Source organism: Camelina sativa, chromosome 3 (genome assembly GCF_030686135.1).
Source record: "Camelina sativa cultivar CO46 ecotype springtype chromosome 3, ASM3068613v1".
Lineage (NCBI taxonomy): Eukaryota > Viridiplantae > Streptophyta > Magnoliopsida > Brassicales > Brassicaceae > Camelina > Camelina sativa.
Window position 1 is genome coordinate 12,813,542 of NC_141882.1, and position 16,683 is coordinate 12,830,224.

General features: G+C 33.6%; 4 protein-coding genes and 1 pseudogene across 5 annotated transcripts; 3 read left to right on the top strand and 2 right to left on the bottom strand.

The window, feature by feature from the left end:
- The first annotated feature begins 1,522 nt into the window (after positions 1-1,522).
- LOC147946868 (gibberellin 2-beta-dioxygenase 2-like) lies at positions 1,523-3,724 on the top strand. The gene is made up of 3 exons (XM_087508945.1): positions 1,523-2,093; positions 2,313-2,655; positions 3,186-3,724. Exons 1-2 carry the CDS (start codon positions 1,675-1,677, stop codon positions 2,596-2,598), a joined length of 705 nt encoding a protein of 234 aa, XP_087365071.1. The 5' UTR covers positions 1,523-1,674; the 3' UTR covers positions 2,599-2,655; positions 3,186-3,724.
- On the top strand, positions 3,189-3,724 carry LOC104777032 (gibberellin 2-beta-dioxygenase 2 pseudogene; annotated as a pseudogene). The gene has a single exon (XR_015595524.1). The product of XR_015595524.1 is annotated as a gibberellin 2-beta-dioxygenase 2 pseudogene (transcript).
- A 3,855-nt stretch (positions 3,725-7,579) lies between these two features.
- Positions 7,580-9,173, top strand: LOC104778948 (uncharacterized). The gene is made up of 2 exons (XM_010503351.2): positions 7,580-7,955; positions 8,040-9,173. The coding sequence occupies exons 1-2, from the start codon at positions 7,770-7,772 to the stop codon at positions 9,012-9,014; spliced, it is 1,161 nt and encodes a 386-aa protein (XP_010501653.2). The 5' UTR covers positions 7,580-7,769; the 3' UTR covers positions 9,015-9,173.
- Positions 9,174-9,569: 396 nt separating this feature from the next.
- LOC104777033 (uncharacterized) lies at positions 9,570-11,186 on the bottom strand. Its single transcript, XM_010501219.3, has 5 exons — positions 10,880-11,186; positions 10,452-10,607; positions 10,111-10,350; positions 9,951-10,010; positions 9,570-9,834 (listed from the first exon to the last, which is right to left on the bottom strand). Exons 1-5 carry the CDS (start codon positions 10,988-10,990, stop codon positions 9,733-9,735), a joined length of 669 nt encoding a protein of 222 aa, XP_010499521.1. The 5' UTR covers positions 10,991-11,186; the 3' UTR covers positions 9,570-9,732.
- Positions 11,187-13,960: 2,774 nt separating this feature from the next.
- Positions 13,961-16,269, bottom strand: LOC104777034 (glucan endo-1,3-beta-glucosidase 11-like). Its single transcript, XM_010501220.2, has 4 exons — positions 16,111-16,269; positions 15,664-16,006; positions 14,743-15,469; positions 13,961-14,344 (listed from the first exon to the last, which is right to left on the bottom strand). The coding sequence occupies exons 1-4, from the start codon at positions 16,184-16,186 to the stop codon at positions 14,258-14,260; spliced, it is 1,233 nt and encodes a 410-aa protein (XP_010499522.1). The 5' UTR covers positions 16,187-16,269; the 3' UTR covers positions 13,961-14,257.
- Between the last annotated feature and the right edge of the window lie 414 nt (positions 16,270-16,683).

Below are 16,683 nucleotides of genomic sequence, written 5' to 3' on the forward strand. Positions count from 1 at the left end.
AACTCTTCAAATATGAAAACTTTTTTTATTAGAGTTATAAATTTGTTTTTCTAAATTAAATTTTAATTTTAAATTCATTGACAAAAAATTTAATTAACATTAATGAATGATCATTTACCAACAATTCAAAAGATGTGTTAATATTTTTCATAAACCTAATAAAACTCCATCAATAAATTTGATATATCTACATAAATAAGATATTATTTTTTATATAAAACTTTAAATTTAATTAACTTTGCTACTTCTAAAAAGATCTAATAAAAACTAAATTTAGAAAAAAAGAAAAATTCTACATAAATGTATGAATTATTTGGGCTAAAATATGTCCTAAAAAATTTGATGCCCTAATCTTTGGCTTTACATGCTTGCCCTATGGATCGGGCGTGCGATTAGTATATATCGATTTAAAACAATTTATTCTTGTGTATATATATTTAAGAGTTCTTTCTGGTATTCTGATTTAAACCTTCCAATTTGTATATTCTAAATTTTATATTCATCCTTAAAGCCGTATATAATAATACATTCCCAAAACCAATTAAAATATGTACATGCACTTAAAGTATATATTATTAAACAGAGAAATTAAATTAGAGTAAACAAAAGCTAATTACTGCACGTCGGAGGGAAGCCTTGGTCTCCAAGTCCTGGCCACCGGAAATATGTCGACTTCACATTGCTTTAACTGAACTTTAAAAATCAAATAATAGTGTTTTAATGAAGACTGGCAAGATGCAATCGTTTTTTTCTATCGTGTGAATATCACCGTCTAAAATATAATCCTGCTCAATTTAATTCCTATTTATAGAAGGACGTTCTTAAATAACTATATATAGAAGACTTTGCGGTTGGGTTTTATCTTCAAAAATATCCAACAAATAATATGTTTTCTATAAAAAGCATTTCGTCACTTTCTTTACTATTGTTATTTTCTGTTTTTGGTCGCACTCTAATTTCTTTTTGGAAACTAAATAGTTTTCTTTCAAGTAAAAAAGGCATTTTCATTTTAACAAAAGAAAAAAAAAAGTATTTTCATAATATAGTTTTTTCTTAGATAAAGCATACCTTATAATTAAATAATTATAGTCGAAAATTATTGAAACAATTTGAGTCAAAAAAATTAATTAAGAAAAACTACGACCCGTGATTCTTTTTCTCCTTTTGTCAACAACCCATACGCGTGAATACGTGATTAGTCAATGTAAAATGCAAAAAGGCAAAACAAGAAGGCAAAAAAAAACATAAAACAGGACCATACCAATACCATTTTCTCACTATACCAACTTCGATTTCATAAACCCAAATAAGAAATAAAAACAAAAACTCCACGCTGTATTTCCATGTGTGCGAGATACAAGAATAGACTCGACATGCAAAATAAAAATAAGAAATATGACCAAATAATTAATCATATAATATCTATCCTCTAATTAAAAAAAAAATCACAATAGTAACATTTTCTAAAAATTTCGTATTCCTTTTCTCCGTCCTCCCCCACATACCACTCCCTATAAATGCCAAGCAAAATAGCTTTCCTCGATAGCTCCTAAATCATATAGCTCTACAACTCTTCTTCTTCTTCTTCTTCAACCTTTGTTTCAAACTTCAACGACTTTTTTTTTTTCCAATAAAGATTTTGCAATTTAACTTGTAAAACAACAAAACCCAAACATGGTGGTTTTGCCACAGCCAGTCACTTTAGATAACCACATCTCCCTACTCCAAACATACAAACCGGTTCCGGTTCCGGTTCTAACTTCACATTCAATCCCCGTCGTGGACCTAACCGACCCCGAGGCGAAAATCCGGATAGTAAAAGCCTGTGAGGAATTCGGGTTCTTCAAGGTCGTAAACCACGGCGTCCGACCCGAACTCATGACTCGGTTGGAGCAGGAGGCTATTGGCTTCTTTGCCTTGCCTCAGTCTCTTAAAAACCAAGCCGGTCCGCCTGAACCGTACGGTTATGGTAGTAAACGGATTGGACCAAACGGTGACGTTGGTTGGATTGAGTATATCCTCCTCAATGCTAACCCTCAGCTCTCATCTCCCAAAACCTCCGCCGTCTTCCGTCAAACCCCTCAAATTTTCCGGTAAATATTTATCTTTAATCTAAAAAAAAACACTACATCACTTCTTCTCTTCAAAATATCACTTAAAAAAGGAAATTATTTCTTAAAAAAAATCGTCACTCCTTTTCTTGATACATTTCAAGAAACAGAGCACTCTTTTTTTTTATTCACGCTCTAGCTAGCTAGTACCACTCTGTTTTCTCCGTTGGAATCTAACCGTTGTAAGTGATATTTGAACAGAAAGGCAGTGGAGGAGTACATGAAGGAGATAAAAGAAGTGTCGTGCAAGCTGTTGGAGATGATTGCAGAAGAACTAGGGATAGAACCAAGGGACAGTCTGAGTAAAATGCTGAGAGACGAGAAGAGCGACTCGTGCCTGAGACTAAACCATTATCCGGCGGCGGAGGAAGAGGCGGAGAAGATGGTGAAGGTGGGGTTTGGAGAACACACAGACCCACAGATAATCTCAGTGCTAAGATCCAATAACACGGCGGGTCTTCAAATCTGTGTGAAAGATGGAAGTTAGGTCGCTGTCCCTCCTGATCACTCTTCTTTCTTCATTAATGTTGGAGATGCTCTTCAGGTACCTTTTCTTCTCTTTTTATTCTCTTTTTTTTTTATATATATATATATAAATCTAAATTTGTAAGGGTTTGATAATTTTATTTTATTGTATTTTATTTTATGTATTTAAGGTTTGATTTGATATTTTTGTTTAAGAAATTTTTTATGGTTTGTGTTTGAAACATTCCTTGTATTTTGGCTGGTCAAAAACTCAAATACTTTTTAAAAAATGAATATACAGTTTTTTTTTTTGGGATAAAGTGCTCATTCTCGTCTCTTCTTTTTTTTTTGTTGAAAATAAAAAGATGTTTTTTAAAGTTCCTTTTTCTTGTGTGTACGTCTAGAAAATCTTTGTAGACATTGAGCCTCACGTGACAATTACTGTTACACGATAGACATGTATGCAATATAATATTCTGTTATAAGTGAGACATTTCAAAAGCAAAAGAAATAGTATAATATAGAATGTCTTTATTCTGAACTTCAAAGTCTAATTCCCATTTCCCATATAAGTAGGACGCATAAATTAACAATACTCGGTGTTTGCAGGTTATGACTAACGGGAGGTTCAAGAGTGTTAAACACAGAGTCTTAGCTGATACAAGGAGATCAAGGGTTTCGATGATATATTTCGGGGGACCGCCATTGAGCCAGAAGATCGCACCATTGCCATGCCTTGTCCCTGAGCAAGAGGATTGGCTTTACAAAGAATTCACTTGGTCTCAGTACAAGTCTTCTGCTTACAAGTCTAAGCTTGGTGATTATAGACTTGGTCTCTTTGAGAAACAACCTCTTCTCACTCATAAAACTATTGTATGAGAGTAGTCGTGAATCGTGATGATCCTTGTCATCCTCTGTATGATAAAAAGTCATAATCACAAAAAGATGGAAACGGATAGTCTTTTGGATTAGTTTTTTCTTTTTTTGGTATGTTTTTCATTAGGTCCAAAAAGCATTAGGCTTTGCTTAGAGTTTGACCCAACCAAACCAACTTTTGTATCTTCTCGTCTTCTTCTTCTCCTTTTTCTTTTTACCATAATTTGTTTGCCTTTCTTGGAAATAGCAATTAGTGTTTATTCTTCTCTTTATACAGTATTTCATATAAGATTTGATTCGTTCCTTTTTTTTTTCCATTTCCTGCATCAATTTCTTTGGTTCTAAAATATAACAAATGTGTTGAACTAAATTTACATTTTAACAAAGACGAAACAAAACAAAACAAAATACAAGTCTTCCGCTTTATGTAATGTCCTCAGCGTGTCCTCATGTAATGAAATTATTGCTATGTCTCTATCTTTCTCCTATTTTGATGGGCTCCTCGCCGTCAAACATATGGAATTCAGCTAAACAATTGGTGATATAACAAATTCTGCATTGCGTGCATATCTTTCTCAATGTAATGATATGATATCTGTCTATCTCTATGCACATATGCGGAAGATCTTTTTTCTTCAGGTTTTTATGTGTTATGGAATTAGCCCATGTGAAATTGTGAATAATTTGTGATATATCGAATCCTAATAACTAATTTTATCTTGAACAAATGATATCAAATTTTGCGATTTATGTTATTTTAATCCAAATAGAAATTTTCATTTTAGCATTCATTCATATTACAAATCAACAACTGTATTGATATGGCAAACCAAAGAAAATCACTAGCTAAACTAGAAACATATTTAGATCGAACATGCGGTCAATGTTATAAAACAGGAAGTCGATGATGCGATACATCGATGAATAATAACTTTTAAGTCGCATCATTAAACTATCATTTCTATTTGAATTTGTTACTCTAGTTTTGTGTGGAACTATTTAGAGCCAACGAAATGTTATTGTGCTGTAAAAAAAACAAAATCTTATTGTGGAATGTGGATAATGGATATAGGAAGGCACTCTAGCAAAAGAAAGAGTAGAATAGTTTTCTCCCCATCTCACCCCCTCAATTCAAATGCCAATGAAATTAAGAAAAAAATGAAAAGCTAATGAATTTTTAAATTTGAGGAAATACTGACTTAATTAACAGTTGTATTTAAAGATCTAGAAAGACAATTAAGGTTAAAACATTTTTTTCATTTTTTTTTTCTTCCTAAAACAACGTTTGAAAGTTGACAAGAAAAAAGAGCAGAGAATAAAACAACAATTGTTTTAAATTAAAATAAGCATTGGGGAAAATAAAAGTGGAGACCACAGAGAAAAAGGAGAGACAGGTGCTACGTGCTAGGGATTCTTACAGCTTTTAGAACTGTACGAAACGGAACAGCGAACTGTACAGTTACTGTCGTAATGTCGTTGGTTACGACTTTTATTTAGACACCAGTACCCCCATTTTTTCATTTTACTTGTTTTTTCATGATACCAAAATATATCATAATCTCTTTATCTTTATATCTTCATATACATAAGTAACATCTCATATTCTCATCGTTATGTAACATCTCATCGACATTAACAATTCTCGTAGCTTATTTTTAACTTTTAGTTGATTTGTAAGAGAGTTATGGTTTGAAGAAGTTTTTGAAAACAAGCATGTCACTAAAAAAGTTTTGAAACCGTTGAATTTATAACCTGCAAGATCTTTAATTTACATGGAGCAGTAAATTTGGTATGACAACAGTTTTTGGTTGTCTCTTGTCAGACTTTCAGGTAGTGTGTCAAATATCAAGCGCGATATATGTTTCATACTGTTTTTTTTTTTTTTTTTTAAATTACTTTAATAGAATCGGCTATACTCACCAACCCGAAATTTTTTAGGTAAATTAGTTACATTTTATGTGTAAATTAATTGATCTAGTTACATTACTTCAATACCAAACATTCTCATTTTAACAAAGTTGTGGTTGTAGTACAAAAGACTAAAGATTGATGGGTCGACTGTTCCAATATATCCAAGATAGGTAGCTATTGTACTCCCATTTGACAACTACCGTGATGGTCACAAAAACTGGATATTTTGAACTGTTTGGATATTTTCATCAAAAAGCTTGTGTGGGTTTCCGTTTGGAAAAAAAAGTTCTTTAAAATATTAAAAGATATTTTTTTCAATAGCAAATACACAAAGATTTTTTTTTCTTTTTCTTTGTCATCTAATATTCTTAAACATCAAAAAAATATACAAAGCCACCGAAAAAAACACGTTCCCGGAACGACATTAAAACAAAGAGCAAAAAATTAAGATAAGAAAATAAGGTTTAAAACAAACAAAAAAGAATATAAATTACAAATATTTTTTTTTTCAATTTGATATTGTTCAATTAATAATAAAATAATTTTATATTAAAAGCTCACTTAAAACTTAAAATATATCCATAATAATTTTAAAATGACATGTTTTTATTATGTGATTGTTTTTTTTAATGTAAACTAAACTTTCGAATCATACACTTTCTCTCAATCTTGTGCATATATATATATACCACACTTTCAAACTATGTAATATGTACACATTTTAGTACTTACACCTTTGATTCCTAAAAATAAATAGCGAAAATATTAATACCGTCTAATAATGATAATAAAACCAAAGCTACCACTTGAACATCAATTTATAAGTGTTCTTAGATGATTCATATCGAAATATATATAGGTGAATTTTCTGCCACGTTAAAAAATTTATAAAACAGAATTGTATCCTAATATTCCATGTGAAATTATTTTCATTAAATGGAAAAGAGCACGATGTGACTGCATGCAGCTTTTCTTAGTGCAACTACGGGTCCAAAGCCAGCTCATATTTGGCCCGTTGTCTGTTGTAGATTTGCATTTCTCCGGTGTCTGTAGGGAAATATCTACACCCTGAAAAATTACACTATGATCGTTTTATTTACGAAGAGAAATGGAAAGGGTAACATTCCTTCTATAATAGGTACGAAACTGCTTATATCTATGACTCAATCATGACATTTTAAATATACTAGATTTTGAACCGATATATAATATTTTAGTAAAAATTATATATGATTGATGACAGTTATGAAATATTACTTTATATAAAATTTTAAATTACTATTGATTGGTGAAAATTTTACTTTTTAAAAATATAAAAATCACTTTTGTTAAAAATTCAAATCTGATCCAAAAAATCATGAAATTAATTGGACGTCCACGCGAGACGGATCAAACTGGTGACCTACCATATCCTTAACCATTTCTTTGACTATCAAACATAAAATCTAAAAATAACATGAAAACTCGAAAAAGTTAATGTTTTAGTTAGTAAAACATATAGCAAAATTCAAAATTTGGTCAACCATATAATATTTTTCAATCATTCAAAGTTTGCAATTAAATCACAAAATTGAATAAATTATGCTTCACAAGAATAATACTATAGTGAGTGACGACTACCGTGAAAATTGGTCACAGAAAAAAATTTAATACTGAATCTCTTCAATTAAAGTAAATTAATTCGTAAGAAAACTTCAAAAATCCAACTCTAAACCGGTCATTCCTATACCCCAAGGCCTAAACCCAGTAACCCACTCCTCAATTTCTGTCTCATGGAAGAAGGTGAGACCGAATCTTTTTGACATTCTTGCGTGATGTTTTTTTTTTCCTTTTTACCCAAACCTTTAGACATTCTTTTGCATAGAAAAGTTTGGAACCTTCGAATTAGAAAAACCTCTATCAAATCAATCTTTTTATGGGTTCCAAGTCATCTTCTTGAAATTTTTCTTAACTTTATAATTGATTAAAAAAGCTAATATTAAAATAGCACTACCTCTCGACCGTTTTCATTACAAAACTTAAAAGAAGTATAAAGAGAAAAAAAACAAAAAAAAGTATGCTATTTAGCCTGTCTTATAGTCGTCAGTTCTAGACATTACAACATTGATTCACACTCAGCTTTTGTGAGCCATTGGGCCATCACTATTATAGCCCATAAAATCAACTCATAACATGCCTATTTACTATTTAGAAGTCAACCCATTTCCTTAGAAGCCACGTTTTGATGTTTGTATCCTTTTCTGATTAATCAACTTATTAAGAACGTGAATTACGTAAAACCAGAGGATCAGAGGTTGTAAAAATTGCAATAAATAACATTTCTTAATAACAACATCAAAAAAAAAAAAACAACAAACAAAAAAAAAAACAGAGAAAGAATCAAAACAAGGAAGACCAAACAAAAAAATGGCGTATCGGAGAAGACAAGGGATCGCGAGGGCTTCAACCTTCAAAGAAGACATCTATAATCAACCACCTGATCACGATCATGGTGATCTCAAAGGTCACTCCAATGGCGGATCCTTCAGATCTTCTCAATCTTTCTCTTCTCATTCCTCCCTTGCCGCTCAAGCAATCCGTGCCTCTTCTCAGGTCTGATCTCTCTATCTCTTTTTCTCTTTTCATGAGATAAGATAACTTTTCCTGCAAGAAACCTGAAACATCACCAAATCTCAGGCTCAAGGATTCACGGCCTACGAGGATAAGAGCGAGAGCCGTGGATTCTGGGGGATCCTAGCTCAGAAAGCTAAATCAATCCTCGAAGACGAAGAAGAGCAACAACAACAACAACAACAACAGCAACATAACGACGTCGTTCCCGAACCCTCGAATCCAACCATACGCAAAAGCATAGACAAAATCACAACCTCTCTGAATCAGATCGGAGACAGTTTCGAGAAAGCGTTCGGAGAAGGTCGTACGATCGTAGCTTCTCAAATCAGACGTAAAGGATCCGATCTAATCGATTCAGACAACAACAATTATAACCAATCCTCTGGATCAAGCAGTCCATGGCAACCATTAACACAACCAAACCCACACGAGTCTCAACTCAAAGCTTCACGTGACGTAGCCATGGCTACAGCAGCTAAAGCCAAGCTTCTCCTCCGTGAGTTGAAAACGGTTAAAGCCGATTTAGCTTTCGCTAAAGAACGGTGCTCTCAATTGGAAGAAGAAAACAAACGGTTAAGAGATAACCGGGATAAAGGTAACAACAATCCAGCTGATGATGACCTAATCAGGCTTCAGCTAGAGACGTTGTTGGCAGAGAAAGCAAGATTAGCTCACGAAAACTCCATTTACGCTAGAGAGAACCGGTTCTTGAGAGAAATCGTCGAGTACCATCAGTTGACTATGCAAGATGTTGTGTATATCGATGAAGGTATTGAAGAAGTAGCTGAAGTGAATCCTTCAATCACTAGAACTCTTTCTATGGCTTCGTTTTCGGCTTCTGAACTGCCATCGGTCTCGCCTTCGCCTTCTTCCCCTGCTTCGCCTTCTCGGCTCTCGGTTTCTACCGACATTTATCCGGTTTTGGTTCAGCAGAGTTCAGCTAGTGATGTTGCCGTCGAGAGTCCTAAACCAGTTCGACCACCTTCTTTGGGATACACAGATGATGGTAAGAGACCATCGTCACAACTCTCTGTTTAGTATATCAATGAGTTTTATTACTACTACCATTTTGATCATGTCTGTTTTGGATAATTTGTTTGTTTAGTACAATTTTGTTCTTGGTTATAATAACTTGGTTCTTGAGTTATGAGCATTTTCTTTTTGCCTTACATCCATTAAATGTGAATCATTCTTTCCTATGGAAGTTTTATCGATTTTGTTTTTGGATGTTGTGAACTGTTCGACTTTCACGGCGTAACGGACTCTAAGTTTTCTTTTATCAACTTACAAGTAGCCACGTCTTACGTATTTATAAATCTGAAAAATGAGTAGTTGTTGGTCAATTAGGCTGGTGCTGCCCGTTCAGGTAGGAGTGCATGTACAGGCTGGCGCGGTAGGTAGGTGTGCATGTACAGGCTGGTGCGGCCCGTTTAGCCCATCTAAACTGACGGGTAGGGCCTCGTCTCAGAATTGAAGTTATTTCAAAGCTTAGCTGCCAAAATCTAATATTCAACTTCGAAAACAAAGGCTTTCTAGTTCTAGTTGCTTAGGAATATCAAACAAAAGTTCGAATGCTTGCTTGCAAGAAACTAATATCCAAAACAGCAAATGCAACATTCGACTAAACTCAAAAACAGATGTTTTGCTTTTGTTAAGTTCTTTCAGAGAGATACGGTCACACTAGAACATGAAAGCACATTTGCTCGGATACAAAAGACGAACTAGTGAATGATGATGATTACTGGTCAAAGAAGCTTCATAGTCCTTTAAGAGGACCTGCTCCTTTGCCTGACCTAGCATCTGTCCAAGCTTTGGCTATTGTCTTCTTTGTTTCTTCATCTCCATCCTCATACATGTTCTGTAGTTTTATTCACATCAAAACATAAAAAAAAAAAAAAAAAAATCATAAGCAACTAGTGAGAAGATGCACAAACATATATCTCAGACAACCACACGAATGAAAGAGATCCTTACCTTCATCAAACCCATAATTCCAGCCATTGGGTCTTTCTCTTTCTCCAAACTCGGTTTAATCTGAACAAACAAAAAAATAGCTTAGTTTCGTTTCCACCAGACAAAAGCTCCACCACTATACTAAGACGATAGCTTAGTACTCGAGTTTTCGTATTATTACCTTATCTTCTTTGTAGTGTATATCAGGCCAGTTACCTCGGGAAGACTTGAACATTGTGATAACTATCCTCTTAGGCTTAACAAGCACTTTACATTTCTCAGGCACAATCTCCTTATTCAACTTCGGGATCGCACATCGGTAATTCTTCCCTTGTACATCATGGATTTTGATATCCAAAGACATTGGCTTGAACTCAGCGTGAACATTGTCCTGATCAACACCTTCCAAAGATATGTACACCTGTTTTAAAAAAAAACACCTCATTAACATAACCAAAACCTTCACTTGTGGGACTAAACTGAGTCTACTCTAGATTACGGACTAAACTGATTGGTTTCTACCTTGACTTTTTCATTGTCTTGATCCCAGCTAAATGTTCCAAGAGTTACATAGCTCACTGCTGGAGAAACCGGCTTAACCGAAGTAGAAACTGGTGCAGGAATTGTCACTGGTGCCTCTGGCTTTGCATTTGAAGTGATTGCAGCAGAGTGTCTCAGCTACGAAAAGAACGACTCAATCTAATCAGAAACCAAAGTAGAGGTTTTTATTTTCATAAACTCAATCCAAGAGATAAGTCTAACTCCAAAAGTTATCCCCTTTCTCCTTGTTAATTATTCAGACACACATACATGTCACAAATACAAAGAATGAAACAGTTCTTCTCTAAACTCTCAAAACTAATCCCAAGTTCTGTTTCTAGATAAGAGAAACTACTTATAACAAAACGATTTATGACGAGAAAAGGGGTAAAAAAAAGTGGGATAGGTACCTTCTCCAAATTGGAAATCTCGGAATTGATGAGATTGAGAACACGAGGTCTCTTGGCTATGTTCTGGAGTTGTCTGAGTTCTTCCAAATCAAGCCCTAACTCTTCCGCCATGGATATGAAATCTCAGTTAGAGCAGCCTAGCCTTGTTAAAGAGGAGGATACGAAACGTAAAGAGTCTGCACAGAGAAAAAGCTGCAAATTTGTCTTTTATATTACTGACAGACACAAAGCGAAGGAAGGGAGTGAGAGAGTCTTGTGGAGGATACTGGAACGTACTAGAAGAAGCCTAGTTTTTAAGCTTATTGGGCTTTTAGATTGCATACCGAGCCAAGCCCGTTAAATAAAATTTGACCTTAAAAAGGGGTTTACAAAAAGAAAGGCCGACAAGAGGGTATATTGATAAGGCCAACAACCAAGTAAAACCCCTTGTGATTAATTTTTTTAACTGAAGAAGGTTAAGAAAAATACTCTTAAGACTTGAGAGTGATCTTCTACTATCTAGAGAGTCCCATTTTTTTCTTCTCCTTATACTTCTTTTCATTTCCCCTATGAGTGAGTATCTTCGAGTCACGGTCCTACTCTCTACTCAGAATAAAAATTAAATACATAAAGGTAGTCAACAATCTTGAACTCATTCATCGAGCCACAAAAAATGAGAGACGATTGTCACCATTTTTGGATTGGTAAAATATTGCATGTTCCCTATAAAGAAGGGGTATAAAACAGAATCGCCCAACTAGAGAGTAATACGTGTATCAATTATCATACAGATTGATTAGATTTATTTTGTTTTAAAGTAGAAGATTCAGTGTTACAATATTCATACATGAACTATAAAGAATCTAACGATTTTATTCTTGCACCGTAAAGTTGCCAAAGGTATCCCCATGTGCTAACATGGAGGTGAGTTTGATTGACATCTCTGTATAACTAATTCTCACTTTTCTCTTTTGAATTATTATATTCTATGAATATATTTTTGAATTGGATGTTACCAAATGCACATACCTGGCGTGATATCTTAAGTTCACAATATAAGTATGAAGAACAATTGAGAAACAGATTCTCTTGTAACATTATATGATCTTTAATATTTCTAACTACATGGATTTTAATTATTTGCGTATGCCTTTATACAAAATAAACTTAACTCTCTCATTTCACATGATGGGTGTGGTCTAAATAAATATTGATGGGGTGGGTTTGTAGATGTAAATTAATTTTTCATTCGTAGGAAAAGAGTCACATGAGTTAACTTGATGCCAGGTAGAATGAATGGTTCTAAATTTCTAATATTAGCCATTACTCATTGTGCTGTCAACAAACAAAGACACCACTCAATGTTTCCATTTAATATTAAACTTCAAATCAAATAGCAATACAAAAAAGTCCAGATCCAAATGATGGCGTTATTTAAGTGTAACAAAAATTAGAAAACGTTATTGTTTTCTGAAAAATGTAATAAAACTGATGTTCGAAAAATCCTTGATTCCAAAGTGTTATCGAGTAATTGTAACTTTAAATACGAACAATATAATCATTCCAGAGTAAAACTCGATATAGCTAGTAGCAATTTTAAGTTAAACCGTGATGAATTTATACAAAACCAGAAAGGACTAGGAAAAGCGATGACGATATTCATTATTTTAATAAACATGTTGGTTATAAAAATAAGTAACAATTGAGTCGAGATGACAAAAGCAGAAAATAGAGAATTCATAAAAAAAGAGAAAGCTCCTTTGAAAAGGGACGGCCAAATGACTATTGTCAAAATGCTGACGACTTAAAACATGGTCGTGGAATAAAGTTGGGACCATCCATATCTACTTATATGCTTCCTAATAAAATAATGAGAGTAGTTTACGTTTGATTATTTTTTACTTCCTCCTTTTCTGCCGTTAGAAAAAGGGAGCATTACTCTTTTTAGTCTTTTACCGTCCAAACAAAAAATAAAACTATTATTGATTAGATCAATTGGTGAATGAATGAATATCCCACATACACCGTGCCTGTCCACCAACATTGGAAACTCAATACGAAAAAAAGTTGTACTTTTAAAATAAAGTCTGATAATAATTTTTTTAAAATTGTTTTTCTCAAAAAATTTAATGCAATTTTTTAAATGGGACTTCAGCTTAAAGAAATTTTTAAAATGAGGTCTCAACTAAAAATAAATTAAAAAAATAAGGTTTTTTAAAAAAAATTAACTCTTAAGTTGAGGCCTTATAATTAAGAAAATAAACAAAAAAAAATCCTTACATAATGTACACATATTCATACATGTGTCATGTCTGCATGTATGAGTAGTGTCATGTGAGTGCACACGTACATATATATATGTATAATGCATGCATGTGTGTATGTAAGAGCAGACAACATAAGTTTCGAATGTTGACGGTGATCGAGATGAAAAAGGAAGGTATCGTATGTCTAAGGTTTATGGATTCCACGTCCAAAAGATTAAAGAGCCATCACCTTCGGTGTAAACCAATCAAGAAATTGTATATAAAAAGATCTGATATCATTATATAATCTGTCCTTAAAAGTAATGTTTAAACCAAACAGAAAAAAGTAATGTTTGGAGTGTTGAAAAATGATAAATGTTTCCTGTTTAGTAATAATGATTTTATTTTCTACCTCACGTAACCGTAGTAAACTAGTAATATATATATATACATATAGTCTTTTTTGTTTGGAGTTATTTCTCTTCCTTTAATTTATGAAATATAATATATATGTACACTAGTATATATATAATATGAAATCAACCATTATATATACATGAAATGTTGCAATATTGCCTAATGAATGTGGATTTTAGATGCCTAATGACATTGTTCCTTTCGATTTAAACAAGAAACACGATCGTCACTTATGAATCATGAATCATTACTGTATACCTACCTAGAGTTAAATAAACTTTTGATTAAAATAGCTTTTAACCAACCAGCTTCTGTAGTTTGATTAAAATGTTATTTTTAAATTGTATCTTCTTGAAAATAATTAAAACTGATTGTCGTATATATAAGTCTTTATGTCTATGGACAGACCCAACTATACATTTTTATGTTAGAATTTAGATGATGAAAACTAATTAACACGTAACTATTTACTAATAAGACAAATACAAATACATAACTATAATATGAATCGTCAGTTTTTTTCTTTATACATTGGATTCGTTTCGCAGTACTGCATCATCCCCTCCTCAAGTTAATTAATTAATTACTCGGAACAAATTTTCTGATTTTTTTTTCCTTCAAAGAATCATCTAAGAACACTTTTGAGATTTTAATTCTTCTCGTTGAAAAAATGAACCGCATTAGTGGACTCTCTTTCTATTTACACATAGAAGCTCTTTTCAATTTGTTTTTGCTTCTAGTACGGTCGTCTAATTAGCATTTGAATGGCCAACGAATAAATGCATGTCCAATATATCAAATTTTGCGTTCCCTTCTTGATAGCCTGTTTATAGAATAAAATACGAACAGATATAAGTAATAATTAAGACCACAAATTTCAATTAGTTAATGTTTTAAAAAAATCAGATGGTGAGGATAATCATAAATATCATGACTAGTAGTAAGTACTAATCATGTCGCTCCAAAAAAAAATCTAACTTTATCGTTATTAATTAAGAAATATGTTTGATAGAGGAATATGTTCTAGAAAAGCGCCTAACTTTTCAAGTATTAAACGTCACAATTAGAAGAAAAAAACGTCAACAGTATTCTCAGTCAGAATTTGTTTAAAAAAAAAATGTTTCTCAATCAAAGATTTTTTTTTTCTAATGGATTTAATGTGATATTTATAAGACAGAAATAAAAGAAACAGAGTAGGTAAAGTCAAATGTTAAAACATACCGTGGAGGCAGAGGAAGTGAGGGAAATAATAGAAGTTGAAGAAGTAGATGTTGATGATGATGTTGATGACGAAGATGATAGTAAACCTACATTGTAAGTCATGGTCTCATCAGGCTGATAGAGTCCATAGTTTCTCTCAGAGGTTGGTCCTGGTTTGAGGTCTTCATTGAAGAGAGCAAAAAGATAAACATCAAAACTCATGTTTTGCCTCAATGGCGTTCCTTCACCCTGAAGCTGTCTCCTCAGAAGATTCTTGTTATAAACCGCTGCGTTGGCCACGGTGGCTCCAACCTCATCTCCATCACCTTTAGACGGCCACCCTGTCTCCGAGACCCCAACTTCAATATCCTTAAAGCCAAGCCTAGCCATGGCGAAGATCACAGCATCTACTTGAGCGTAGAGCATGTTGTCGTAGTGGTACTTGGTGAAGGGGTCAACCATTCCAGGGTTAGGGTTGAAGAGGACGTATTCTAATGGGATCTTAGTTGGGTTATCCTTGTAAGCGAAGTAAGGGTAAGCATTAATCCAAAAGGGGGATTTCGTGTTACGCAAGAAAGTTAGTAGCTGCGTCATTACTCCGGCTACTTCCGGCCTAAAACATCCGGCGGAGGGAGGGTAAGATTCTTGAAGGACTGATAGTGAATTTGGAGTCGATACTTGAATGTACTTGTCTAGCCCGGTTTGGACCAAAGCACTATGAATGCTCATCATTGCAGGCACAAGATATCTGCGAAAAATAGCAATAACAAGATTGAATACTTTTTTTTTTAGTCTAGTGGATCACAAAACAAAACACGATCTAAATCGATCTCAACAAGATGATAACCACTTGACTACCATGATTTGGTTAATAAGGTAGATTCTTAATGTGCCAAGATTTGAAAAGGATAACATAGGAATGAGAGGATGTATGTAACAAACCCTATGAGGCTTGAGTCATCGTCAGTGTATAGTTCATTGCCGACGGCAATACCACCGATCTTGGTGGCCGGAAAGTAGGGTTTTATACGAGTAGTTACCCACTGGAGAGCTTGTTGAGGGTCGACTAAACTGGAAAGCATTTCATTTTCGACGGTGACGAAGAGCTCGATGTTGGAATTGGCGAATGAGGTTAAGACTCGAGGGTTTGTGTCGTAGATTCTTGTCTTATTGATATGAAGTGAGCTCAAGAGTTGTATAACTTTGTCCGGTGGAGGAAGGTTGTCGCCGACTTGACCGTAGTTTATGCCAAGAGAGGAGACCCTTTGAAACAACAATCCACGTTCTGTGAAAAAATGTAATAGAAATTAAATAAATGTGTTGACAAATTGAATTCGAGATAATGGTTTCTTTTGTTAGGCAGAAGTAAGCAATTATTAGGAAAGATACCTAAGAAAGTTAAGGAAAATAGAAGAAGAACAATAGAGTTGGTCATGGTCATGGTCATGGCAATTCTTCTAAACATTTTAGAACTGGAGGAGGAGAGAGGGAGATAAAGACTGAAGGAGAAAGTGCTTGTAAGAGAATCAATGCAATGAAATGTGGGGATAGATATAGAGATGAAGGTTTGAGAGATATGGGACCAAGTAGGAGACGAATAATTATTAATTTATAATTTAGAGATAATAATACTTTACTCTGCCTGCCTCTTTTTATTTTGTGAGACATAGGGTCTTCTATAGTAAAAGGTATAATAATTCATTTTAATAATAAGTAAATGTATTATTTTCATTTTACTCGTTATTTTGGTAATGGGATGGGAGTAGGTTTGGCAATAGGTTTATCTTATGGAAGTCTATTGTAAAAATGAGATACTGTTTGTCGAAAACATTCTTTGTGAGGCAACATGGGTTTCATAAAACATTTTGGACCCAAGCCAAAAAAAATATGACATCTGAGATTGTCTCTTTCCAACACATTGCCAACTATGTCAGTCCAAAAATAAAAATAAAATTGAAAAAG

Excerpts from the sequence above, each read along its gene's own strand:
- LOC147946868 (XM_087508945.1), top strand. The coding sequence starts at position 1,675 with ATGGTGGTTTTGCCACAGCCAGTCACTTTAGATAACCACATCTCCCTA. Across the intron at positions 2,094-2,312 it reads CAAACCCCTCAAATTTTCCG|AAAGGCAGTGGAGGAGTACA; the intron begins GTAAATATTTAT and ends ATATTTGAACAG.
- LOC104778948 (XM_010503351.2), top strand. The coding sequence starts at position 7,770 with ATGGCGTATCGGAGAAGACAAGGGATCGCGAGGGCTTCAACCTTCAAA. Across the intron at positions 7,956-8,039 it reads CAATCCGTGCCTCTTCTCAG|GCTCAAGGATTCACGGCCTA; the intron begins GTCTGATCTCTC and ends ACCAAATCTCAG.
- LOC104777033 (XM_010501219.3), bottom strand. The coding sequence starts at position 10,990 with ATGGCGGAAGAGTTAGGGCTTGATTTGGAAGAACTCAGACAACTCCAG. Across the intron at positions 10,351-10,451 it reads AAGACAATGAAAAAGTCAAG|GTGTACATATCTTTGGAAGG; the intron begins GTAGAAACCAAT and ends TTTTTAAAACAG. Across the intron at positions 9,835-9,950 it reads GAATTATGGGTTTGATGAAG|AACATGTATGAGGATGGAGA; the intron begins GTAAGGATCTCT and ends ATAAAACTACAG.
- LOC104777034 (XM_010501220.2), bottom strand. The coding sequence starts at position 16,186 with ATGTTTAGAAGAATTGCCATGACCATGACCATGACCAACTCTATTGTT. Across the intron at positions 15,470-15,663 it reads GATGACTCAAGCCTCATAGG|ATATCTTGTGCCTGCAATGA; the intron begins GTTTGTTACATA and ends TATTTTTCGCAG. Across the intron at positions 14,345-14,742 it reads TCACTTCCTCTGCCTCCACG|GCTATCAAGAAGGGAACGCA; the intron begins GTATGTTTTAAC and ends TTCTATAAACAG.